Consider the following 12,419-nt stretch of genomic DNA (forward strand, 5'->3'; position numbering starts at 1 on the left):
TGAGCATGACCAAAAGTCTGGCAGGAAAATGATGATGTGGGAGAGTCAACAGCATGAGGGAAGAGGAGGGAAGGAAGTCTGGAAACCTGAGTTCAGACCTTGGGGGAGCAGCAACATTAGACACAAGGAGGAAGATGAATCAAGGAAGGAATAGAGAAGAAACAGAGAGATGGGTGGTGAATGAAGATTGAATAATAAAGAGAAACCAAAGGAAGAGAAAGGTTTAAGAAGATGAGTATCCATTACATCAGATGCTCTAGGGTTTGAAACGGATAAGAATAGACCTTTCCATTTGGCAAAGAGGGTATTAGATGAAAACTAGCTTTTTTAAAGTGAAAATCTATAATACTTTCTGACACGAGTGATATGATAGAATACAAGGAGTAAATTAAATCTCTGGACGGCAAATTGTATTGACAGGTAATGAGCAAAAATATATTTCTAACAGACTGGTTTCCAAAAGGATACTCTTCTATTGGAGAGCTGGGAAATTGGGGAGGGGGCGAGGGGCAAGGGTTAAAAGGGGGAACAGATTAAGGTGTGTGGGCAAAGAAGAAACTTATCGGGAGATCCTAACATGTACATACTACATTAATGATCTTGCTTACCAAATAGGGCTGCATTCATTTTTTTAAAAGTCTTTCCTTTCTTGCCTCTCGCTTACGGTATCATCTTAAACAAACACGAGCTGTCATATAGGATGGAACCAGATCTCCAAAGCTCTTTTTTTATGCTACCTTGAAATATGGCTTCAGAGAAGAAACAGTCCCTTAAAACACATTATGCCTCCATTTTCTCCTTAATGACCTGGGGGTATGGGTGAGGGGAGAACCACTTTTACATGTAAAACAAAGCCAGAGTATACATTTAGTGTAGACTACATTCATGTGGGCTGATCTGGCGTTGTGAACCCCATCCTAATTACAGCGTTCCACCTCTGGGTAGATGTCCACCAGGGCATAAGTTGCTCTAGGTGTTTAAGGTTTTAAAATGACTTGAGTACTCCCGATGTTTTCTGTTTTTTATCTACATTATATATACTTGATGACTTTAGATATTAAATCCTTGATTTTTTTTCTGTGAACAAAGTTATGTGTTTTGGAATAATAAAGCAGGCAATCGTCAGCTAGAATCATCGATTCTCTCCCATTTTATAAAGTTATTTGAAAGGAAAACAAAGGAGAAGAAAGATAAAAGAATGGTTAACAGTGGTATGAGAACTTTTTTTTTTTAATCTGAACAGAAATGAAGGCTACCAGTGTTCAGGAGACTTTCTATTGTTGGAGTTTTATCCATTGCACTCAAATAAGTAAAATGAAGCAGTTGGAACTGGGATATGACCTGACAAGGGACTTTTTTTCTTCTGAGTTGTGGATTTTTTCTTGTGTCAGATTCGTAAAGACTCCTAGGGGTCTCTAAGTTCTTATATTAACTGTTGGATGATAAGATTGATTTCTGCCCACCACCTAGTTGTTTCTGCCTTGTGACTTCATTTAGTCGTCAACACATTCTTAAACAGCCTTGCCAAGTTGCTTAAGCCCAGTGCTTCACGGAGACATAAGAGGCTGGCTGTACTCTGGCTTTCTATGAATGCTTAACTGTTGCTGTGGTCGTACTTTATGTCATGGCTCATAGAAACAGGCTGGTATTGAGGCCTATATTTCCTTCTGACATAGTAACTATCATCATTTCAGGATGATTTACAAAAAGCAAAGGAACCTCTTAACTCAGAGACACCGTTAAGCTAAATATGATCTTAGAGTAACTTTTTTGGTAGAATTATACTTCTTACAATTGTATCCTTGGTCAATGGCTATCCTTTATCAGTCTTGCCTTATAACAAGCATTTATAAATAGATATGGAAATTGTCATTTTTAAGAAAGAATAATTGTTGAGCTATAAAATAGGTAGATTATAGCATTTATTTATATCTCTCAAATGGGGTTTATATGTCATTACCTCCAGTAACATTCATTTTAAAACGTCATGTAAACTATTTTTTTTTAATTAGAAAAGCAGTAGATGTTTAAAGTTTTTGTTTAAATCAAAGATTGAAAAAGGGTGCAGAATAAAATGTAAAAATTCTCCTCTATTTCTAGTCTTCAGTATCACTTTCTAAAAGCAATCACTGTTAACAATTTTTTTTAATTTATTTTTTATTGAAGTATAGTTGAATTACAATGTTGTGTTAATTACTGCTGTACAGCAAAGTGACTCAGTTATACATATATATATATACATTCTTTTTCATAGTCTCTTCCATCATGGTTTATCACAGGATATTGAGTATATTTCCCCAAGGTCCTAGTGCTATACAGTAGAACCTTGCTATTTATCCATTCTACATATACCGGTTTGCATCTGCTAATCCCAAACTCCCACCCCTACCCTCTCCCACCCCCCTTGTTAACAATGTTTTAAGTTTCTTTGCATGAATTTTCTAAGCATATACAATTTTACATATATGTATGCATATACGCTCATTTTACACATAGCATAAATTTTATACAAATAGTCACTCTGCAAACTGTTGTACCTCTTGGTTATTTTTTTAAATTCAGTTAAAATACATTGACTGTGTCATGTCAGCATGATTCAGTCAGCTTCATTCTTTTTAAAAACTGCATAGCATTTCATTATATGTATGTACCATAATTTAAGTAATTTCCAGTTTATATCTGGTTGTTGTCGTTCTATTGTTCTAATTACAAACAATGAACGTACTTAGAAGTGAAATTACTGAGTCAAGGAGCATGTGTTTTAAATTTTGGTGAGATATTTCCAAGTTATCTTGCACAAATCTGTACTTTCACCAATGTTATTCGAGTGTGTTTCCATATCTTCATCTGCCGGTCTTCCTTTGAGGTTTGCAATGTCTGCCATATTATAGAAGTTGAAAATTGTACTTCTTTTTAATATGTTTTTGTTGGATTCATATATATAGAGCATTTTTTTCATAAGACTAATAGCCATTTATGTATTTGTGTGAATTTTCCTACATTGTGTCCTTTATTTGTCCCTTGTCATACCCATTCTTATGAGAGGAAAAGAAACTCTTTTCTAGGGTAGGCTACTGTTTAATAGATAATCCACCAACAGCTCACAGGAAACCATAAATGTATATATTCTACATGTGAACAGTTGTACAAACACTGATTCACTTGGAGGCCTGAAAGAAAGCCCTAAAAAAAGTATGGCCACACAGCCTGAGGAGAGAAAGAAAGCAGTCTGTCTGGTGATAGATGTGGGGACCGGCCTCACTCTTTCTATTAGTTTTCTATTGCTGCATCAAAAAATGACCGCAAGCTTAGCAGCTCAGCCCACAATTGCCCTGGGACAGGAGTCCAGGCATAACAAGACTGGCTTTTTGCTCAAGTCCCACTGATAAAATCAAGGTGTTGGCCAGTTGCGCTTCTTAGAAGGTATCCTCTTAGGAGTGCATATGGTTGTGGCTGAATTCAGTACCTTGCAACCGCAGACTAGTGCTTCTGTTTCCTTGCTGACTGTCTTCTGGGGGCCATTTGGCCCCTAGAGGCTGCCTGCCTTCCTTGCCACATGCCCTCCCCCCATCTCCAAACCCAGCAAAGGAGAATCTCCCTTGTGCTAACGCCTTCACATGCTTCCAATCTCTCTGACTTTTAGACCCAGACCTAAAGGGTCCATGAGATTAGGATGTGCCCAACCTGGTAATCGACCTATCTTAAGGTCAACTGATTTGGAACAAAACCGAATGACAAAATACTTTCCCAGCAGCACTTAAGTTAGTGTTTGATTGACTAACTGGGAGGATGTGTGTGTGTGTACCAGGGACCAGAAATCTTGGGGGCCGTGTTAGAATTCTGCCTACCACACCTCCCACCTGCCTTTCTCAGGGGAAGCAGACAGAGCTCATGTCTTCTGGCTGAGGAACTCAATCACACGGAGACATGGAATGCCAGAGGAAGGGAGCAGGAAACCACATGTGCAACGTAGGGATCAGGTAGACCTTCCTGACCAAGGATCCCAACCTGGTATTTCTGACTCCAGTGTCTGCCCTCTTGACCCCCTTGCTATGGCTCACAAACAGATCATTCTCTGGCTACATAAATGGATTTTGAGTCGTTTAACTTTGCCATTTCTTCTCATGCCAGTGTGATCAGAGTGTGCTTTTGTGACATGTTGGCCTTGGGTGTTCAACAGAACGGAATGAACTGACCACAACCTAAGTAGATGAGCCACTAAGGGGAACTGTATTGATGACCATTATTCTAGAAGAATTCTAAAACACTGCTTCCCACCCCCACCCCACCTCTGTCTCTCTCTTTCTTTCATCTTCCCACCTGCTGCTGATTTAGGCGCATTATACGTGACTTGCTTGAGACGGAAGAGACTTATATAAAAGAGATTAAAAACATAATTGACGTAAGTAGATTCGGGGCGGGGGGACGTTAAGCATGTATTCAAACTGGAAAAGTTTTGTTGCAGATAGAAACTCAAAATAGTTGCCATATGTCTCTAGAATCCCCACCAAAGTTTCAGGTCTTGTAATAGCACAAGTGGTTTTTTCAGTATGAATAAGAACATTCTTATGACTATTGATTCATGTAACAAAATAACTTTCAACGGATTGTACCAATTCACATGATTCTAGCAGTGCCCACCTAGGTTCACCATATGCTTGCCAACAGTGGGTATGATAATTTAAATGTTTTTGATAAATAAATGAGAGAATTGTTTCTTATTGTTTTAAGTAGCATTTTTTGCTTGAGTGAAAATTTATATTTTCTCTATTTTCCTAAGGTAATAATCTTGAGAAATAAACTATATGTACAAAGTTATAATAGAAATTTTTTACAATAAAACATCAGAAGAAAAGCAAATGTCCAGGGAATGGAATGGTTGATAAAGTCTTATATACATGCTAAATGATATATTATTCAACTGTTACAAAATAATTATTTTTAATAATATACAGCAACATTGAAATGAATGCTTGTAAGATTAAATTTAAAACAATATATGTAGAAATTTATAAGAGTCTAAAATGCATATGGAAAAACAGACTACAAATTATATATGTACTGTGATTATAACCATATAAAACAGCTTTTTAAAAAAGTCATGAAGGAAATATAATAAGACAATAGTAATTGCATCAGGTCATAAAATAATGGGTAAGTTTTTTCCTTTCACATTTGACTTATGTGACGAATTTAAAAAATAGATTTGTTCTTGCTATAAAAATGCCATCTTATTATCATTGCCATTAAGCCGTCTTCTTCTGAAGATAGACACATGAGGAAAATAATATCAGAAGAATGTATTTGACGGAATGGCTTTCAGGACATGTGTGCCTTACTCCCCAATTATTAAAGTGGCTAAGTCAGATCATCTCTTATATGTTCCTGTTTGTAAAACCTACCCTGTTTCCACCTCTGCAGGGATATATCATTCCAATGGATTTTATTTGGCTGAAGCATCTAATTCCAGATGTTCTTCGGAATAACAAGGAATTTCTCTTTGGGAATATTAGAGAACTTTATGAATTTCACAACAGGTACATATTCATTCAAATTATCAGGGAAAATGGAAAATAAGAGAAGGATGGAAATCAGAATGATGGAATTTGGAGATGAAAGTGCTTAGACATTTTTAGGCTTAATCAAGTAGTCCAGAGTCAGTGGATTGGATTGGGGTGGTATGGGATAAGAAGGATGTGAGAAGTGTCACAAGGTCCCCGAGGAAAAAGGGAAAAGACATTAATGGAGCATGTACTGGTGTCAGGCATCGATGTTGTATTCATTTGTGGGTTCCTTTCCTTATTTATCTACTCATGCATCAGCATTTACTGAGCACCTGTTCTGTGTCAGGCACTGTGTTCAGCATTGGGAATACAAAGTCGACCAAGACGCAAGTCCACATACCTATTATCGTAGCGGAGTGCTGGGAACCAGGGTGTTAGAAAATGCTAACTGGTCAGGGAATTGTCCTTTCAGCCCAGGTCTGCTTGGGTGTTGGGTTCTAGAGAATGAGAGAAGGAAGGGACTTTGGAAATCATGTTCCAACCCTTTCATTTTACAGATGACAAAACCACAAGTTGTTTACTAACTTTACTCACTCTAAATGGCCCCAGGATCACACATCTAATGATAGGAGGGAAGAGACTGCTTGGTGAATTGAACTACAGTTCTTAGCCACATCTGTTGTCCATTGGTCAGACACAAGGCTGAAATGGAAATCCCACTTCTGCTTTCTCTGGAGAAGTTATGCAGCCTCTTTGAACCTCAGGTTTCACGCTTACGAAACCCTGTCTTACCAGGTTTGGTGGAGGATTAAATGAGATATTGTTTGCAAAGCACTTAGCTTATGCCTGATTTATAGTCAGCTCTCCGTGATAGTTGTAGTAGCAGCAGCAACAGCAGTTCTTGTTAACATTACTATCATGTAGCAGGGATCTTCAGTGTATCCAGTCTGTCTGTGGCTGGTGCTTAGAATTACCAGAACTGGTATGAGTGGTTTCAGGGAATCCTAGTAATGTCACAGAATGCATTGTTTTCTTCCAAATCAGCATGTTGAAGATGAGTCAAAAGCAGTAAAGCCTGGAAAACAGCATTTTTCTAAGCACCTCTTAAAACCTTATGTGATTTTACTTCAGAAAATTTTGTTAACCCCATACATGTAAAAATCAAAGCATTATTATCGTTTTCTTTCCCTAGGACTTTTCTAAAAGAATTGGAAAAATGCACTGAAAACCCTGAACTTCTGGCACGTTGCTTTCTCAAGAGAGTAAGTCTGTGCTCCCAATAACTCAAAATAACCGTGCGATTAAAGTCAGCCCTTAATTTTCTGTGTAATGGCAAGGGCAAATGGAAACACAAGGGGTCTAAAAACTTACATCTGCCTTTTGAATGCAAAGCGGGAGTCCTTTGCAGTACTTCAGCCTTTGTGAGCTGAGTCCAGTTTGACTGAGCTCACCCTGCTAGGTGGGAACGACTGTAAGCCTGGCTTCCTGCCAAGTCCTCTGAAATGGAAGACTGGCCCCCCAGACCCCTGAGGCAGAGGATCCTTCTCTGAATGACTAAGCTAACTGTTTTAGGGCAAGAATCATACAGCAGGCTTAAATTCTTCACTAAAGTTGTAGTAACACTCTCAAAAGAAGTACTAAACTGAAACTATAGAACATACATTTTCTTCCATTTTATTTTCTACGGCATCAAGGAAAGTTAGAAAATTTTAAGTCTACAGCCTGTCTTCCACTTAGCACCCCATTTGTGAACTTCCTGTCCTACAACATCGTATTTCTGTCTGCTTCCCTTCCCACCACACAGACCTCTCCCCTCTTGCCAGTTCTCCACCTGGCTTTGGGCAATAAATAGGCTGGCACTTTGGGCCAGTTGTGCTCCCTGGGAGCTGGCTCAGAGAAATGCCTTAGCCGGCATCATTCCCCACCAAGTGCCTCCTTCCTCCTTTGGAGATGAGCCCGGTGCCCTTTGCTTTCTAAACTTTTCCCATTTCTTCTCTCTCTCCCAACCGGCCCTTCCTTTCATTCTCTTGCTTGTTTTCTTTTTGTGAGCCTGAGACAATAGATCAAACAACTTAAGCATTTTTAAACAGCTCAAATGATGACTGATAAGTCTAAGAGCAGTACAGTAAGTCCCCTACCTACGAACCTTCAAGTTGCGAACTTTCAAAGATGCGAACATGCGTTCACATGTCTGATAACGTAAGTTAGTTCACGTGTCTGGTGTACATTGTCACGTGCATGTATTCTCTGCAAGTGGTTGTGCTTTTGTGTGCTTTACTGTACAGTACTGTATAGAGTACAGTAGTACAGTATCTTTATTTCAAGCCCAGGATGTCTGGAAGCAAGCATAAAAGCAGCAGTGATGTAGTTGGTACTAAGATGCGCCGATGGAGAGGGTGTGGAGAAAAGGGAACCCTCTGGCACTGTTAGTGGGAATGCAAATTGATATAGCCACTATGGAGAACAGTATGGAGATTCCTTAAAAAACTAAAAATAGAGCTACCGTACCACCCAGCAATCCCACTACTGGGCATATACCCTGAGAAAACCATAATTCAAAAAGAGTCATGTACCACAATGTTCATTGCAGCTCTATTTACAATAGCCAGGACATGGAAGCAACCTAAGTGTCCATTGACAGATGAATGGATAAAGAAGATGTGGCACATATATACAATGGAATATTACTCAGCCATAAAAAGAAACGAAATTGAGTTATTTGTAGTGAGGTGGATGGACCTAGAGTCTGTCATACAGAGTGAAGTAAGTCAGAAAGAGAAAAACAAATACCGTATGCTAACACATATATATGGAATCTAAAAAAAAAAAAAAATCATCATGAAGAACCTAGGGGCAGGATGGGAATAAAGACTCAGACCTACTAGAGAATGGACTTGAGGACATGGGGAGAGGTAGAGTAGGCTGGGACAAAGTGAGAGAGTGGCATGGACACATATACACCACCAAACGTAAAATAGATAGCTAGTGGGAAGCAGCCGCATAGCACAGGGAGTTCAGCTTGGTGCTTTGTGACCACCTAGAGGGGTGGGATAGGGAGTGTGGGAGGGAGGGAGATGCAGGAGGGAGGGAGATGCAAAAGGGAAGAGATATGGGGATATATGTATATGTATAGCTGATTCACTTTGTTATAAAGCAGAAACTAACACACAATTTTAAAGCAATTATACTCCAATAAAGATGCTAAAAAGAAAAAAGTAAAAAGACATGCTGAGCGATAACGATGGAAACAAAAGTGAAAAGAATTGAGAGAGTGGAGCGACAAGAGGAAGAAGAAGTAACTGAAGAACAGCAGAGATTCACGACACAGGAAATGGCAAGACTTCCTTTATCTGAGGAGGCACTGTTAGTTTTTGAGGCAAAGGACCTGAATGTAGAATGGTACACGAAGGTTGCAGCAGCCGTTCAGAATGCAATCCAGTGCTACCGTGTCACCTATGATGAGAAAAAAAGAGCTACTACCCAGATATCACTGGACCTGTTTTTTTAAGAGGGTAGATGGAACTGAATCCAGCAAGGAACCGGAACCTGTGCCATCAACGTCAGGCGTGACTGAAAGTGCAGCTCTCGCCCTCCGTCTCCTATTGCTGACGATCCTTCAGCTCTACCATCCCCCACCTCCTCTCCCCCCTCCAGTCAGTAACTCTTCTTGCCTGTTCACTCGATGCCAGCCCCTGTATGCCAGCTGTTGTGCTGTACTACTGTACTTTCAAGGTACTGTACTGTAAGATTAAAAATGTTTTTTTTTTACTTTTTGTGTTTTTTTTAATGTATTATTTGTGTGAAAAGTATTATAAACCTATTACAGTACAGTACTATATAGCTGATTGTGTTATTCGGGTACCTAAGCTAACTTTTTTGGACTTAACGAACAAATTGTACTCACAAACACACTTTCAGAACATGTAGGGGACTTACTGTACCTGTGATAAACTGAAAGCAAGCAACACAAAAATCCCCAGGTTTCAAGGTATTAGACATAATGGAGAAACAGAGTCTTCAACCCTCAGAACTCTGACCGACTTAGAAGACCCCTTCCATAGCCCTGTCTGGGCTTTCCATCACAGCCTTGTCATAGGTTTTTCATCCAGTGACAGAATTCAAGATACATTAGAAACCATTTTGTATTCAATCTGATTAATTTCCTTTTTGACTTACTTTGATAGCATTATTCGTGTTTTATACTATTTGGCAATTTGGGTTAATCAAACCACCAATGTGAAATCTCGTTGCAGAGTTTAGTAATATTTCATAACTGACTATATCATTATTGCAAAGACTTATTGAAATTGTTGCATGAGAAAATGACCAACTTCCTGTGGGGAAAAAAAAGGATATTATCAAGTTAAAATTGCCAAGTTTGAGGAAATGGTCGGGCAATTGCTAACTAAACATCTTTTCTTAGAAAAATTCCTCTCCTAAAGTTTTACAGAGCTTTTTATAGTCCCCCATGTTGGGAGGAACCCTAGAAATCATTAATCCAGACCACATACCTGCATATAATCCTATATGATTTATGATGTTGGGGACAAAATACAGGTAATAAATTCTTTCCAAGCACAAAGTATTACTCTGAGACAAATGAAGTAATTAAAAACCACAATTACTTAACCTTTGAGAATCCTTGAGGGCATTGTCGCAGCTGTGCAAAGACCTGTATTGGTTAGCCAATAAGGCAGGCCCATCACCCACTATTTACTACAGCAGTTTACCTCTTCTCAGTAATACTTGCAGACTTCCACTAATCATGAACAAGAATTTTGAAATATTGCTCTAGCCAAGTGTTTCAGTCAGATTTGATAGCTTGTAGTATCCAGGAAGATTCTGCCCCAGAGACCAAACTCCATGTAGAATAGCGTTTGTCAATAGTTTACTTTGAGTCCCATTTGCTCTGAGATCTCACGTGGTACAATAGAAAAAAACACTGGGGTGGGACTCAGAAAACTTAACTTCTTATCTAAGTTGGGCCACTTGCTATCAGCATGACCTCAATTATGTCACTTAAACCCCAGGAGTTTCACTTTTCTCCTGAATACAACAAGCTTAGTAATACCAATATGTAAAGTTGTGGAAATCAAATAAAATAATGCACACAGAAGGACTCTACAAAAGTAAAAAATGCTTTGACAATAGCTACCATTTGTTGGGTACTCTGCATGTATTGGGCATTTGTTGAGAGGTTTCTATACATCTTCCCATTTAATCGCACAACAATCATAGGAGTTGACTGCTGTTGTGAGCCCACTTAACAGATGAGAAACTGAAGCGAAGGAAGGTTAAGTAACTGACCTCGGACCAAATAGTTTGTAAGTAAGAAAGCCAAGAACTGAACCTGAGCCACAGTTTTCTTAATCCATAAGAAATCTTCCTGTGTGAATATGAGGTTGGGCGTGTAAGGTCGGATCTAAACAAACGGCACCGCGAAACAGAGGAAAGCTTCAAGTGAGCTTTTTTAGGGAGCGCTCCCGGGGGAGGTTCACTGGTCCGAGAGAAAGGGGCCAGAGAAGTCGCACCCGGGCGAGGGTTGGGCAAGATTTTATAGGGGAAGAAGGGAAAGGGGTGTGGTGAATCTGGGAGGTCGCAGGGTATTCCTTATTTGGTGGTCTTTTCGGGTATCCTAGGGGACCGTTAGTCCCACCCCTCGAAAGGCCGGAAGGCTGGGCCGGGTGCAAAGTCCCCAGGTCAGTTCCTGGAACTGGGTGGTCCGGAATGTCTCCAGGGCAGTTTCTGGAACTGGGTGGTCTGGAGAATTTCGGTCTGATGAAACCTGTGAATCTGATTGTGTTCCCCTGCCTCGGGCCAGTTGGCCTTACAGGGGGTAGCAATTTTTTTAGCCTCCTGATTTATTCTATAGGGAGGTAAGGAGAATCAGGTACTTTCGTATGCTGCTGGTTAGTGCACATGCTTTCTCTAAGGAATTTTGGACTGAAGAGCAAATTTAGGTCAGTAGTTGTGTTTCAGTACTGGAAGGCATATAATGTTCTGTGATGCTCAAAGTGCAGACACAGGACCAAAGGGTGAAGGTTTCAGGAACACAGGTATCAGCTCAGCATCCACCAAGAGAACCAGGTCCCTTTCTGTTACTGGGAGGATTTAGGGAAAGGTGGCCGACTGTTGGCGATGTTTTCCTGGGTGGAAGTCTGGATCTCCAGTCTCCTCCAGCTTCTGAGAATCTTCTGGTGTTGAGTGTTGAAAGCAATGAAACCTTGAATCCTTTTAGGAGCAAAAGGCCAATGTCTTTGTGCTCTGACAAACCAAATGTGGGTGAAATGCCTTAATCAGTTTGTAGTGTTTTATAAGCCTGGCCTTCAGTGTAGCAGGAGTATTCCTCAAGTCTAGGCTACTACACTCTGGGAGCCATTGAGTTTAACAAATGTACTTAGCACAGTGCCTGGCACATCAAAGGCACTCAACGGATAGTTCTGGAGTGAATGAATAAGGAAGTTATTATTGTTAAGTTCTGAATTATTCTAGTTTCTTAACCAATCTGAACAACATTTCTCAAGGGCTGTCTGCCTTCTTAAACGTGTGTGTGTGTGTGTGTGTGTGTGTGTGTGTGTGTGTGTGTGTGTGTGATTTTTCTTGGAGAGAATAGCAAAGGACAGAGTTGCTGTAGTCCTTGCAGTGAAGTGAAATGACCACTTCCAATCCATCGGGAGAGAGGAAGAGCTACAGAAATGGAAATCATTCACTACAGCAGGGTGTTTAGAAATAGAATAGACATCGTGAAAGCTGTAAGGGAAAAAATAACCCATGTCCAGATGAAGGACATCAAGAGTGGCCTCAGCAAGAGGACAGGGACACAGAAATCCACAAAGAAGTGGCCACGTGGTCATCTCTGCCAGAGCAGCCCGGGCTCTGTGGCAAGCACAGCTGAGTGGACGGACCAGGTTCTCC

General features: G+C 40.1%; 1 protein-coding gene across 1 annotated transcript in view; it reads left to right on the forward strand.

Annotated features, from left to right (window-relative positions):
• MCF2L2 (MCF.2 cell line derived transforming sequence-like 2) overlaps positions 1-12,419 on the forward strand; it is a 221,633-nt gene that overhangs the window by 168,414 nt on the left and 40,800 nt on the right. Inside the window, exons 16-18 of the mRNA XM_060011057.1 lie at positions 4,336-4,402; positions 5,422-5,537; positions 6,697-6,766. Coding sequence (XP_059867040.1) covers positions 4,336-4,402; positions 5,422-5,537; positions 6,697-6,766 — 253 coding nt within the window. The remainder of the gene's footprint in view (positions 1-4,335; positions 4,403-5,421; positions 5,538-6,696; positions 6,767-12,419) is intronic.

This window comes from Delphinus delphis, chromosome 4 (assembly GCF_949987515.2).
Source record: "Delphinus delphis chromosome 4, mDelDel1.2, whole genome shotgun sequence".
Classification (NCBI taxonomy): Eukaryota; Metazoa; Chordata; class Mammalia; order Artiodactyla; family Delphinidae; genus Delphinus; species Delphinus delphis.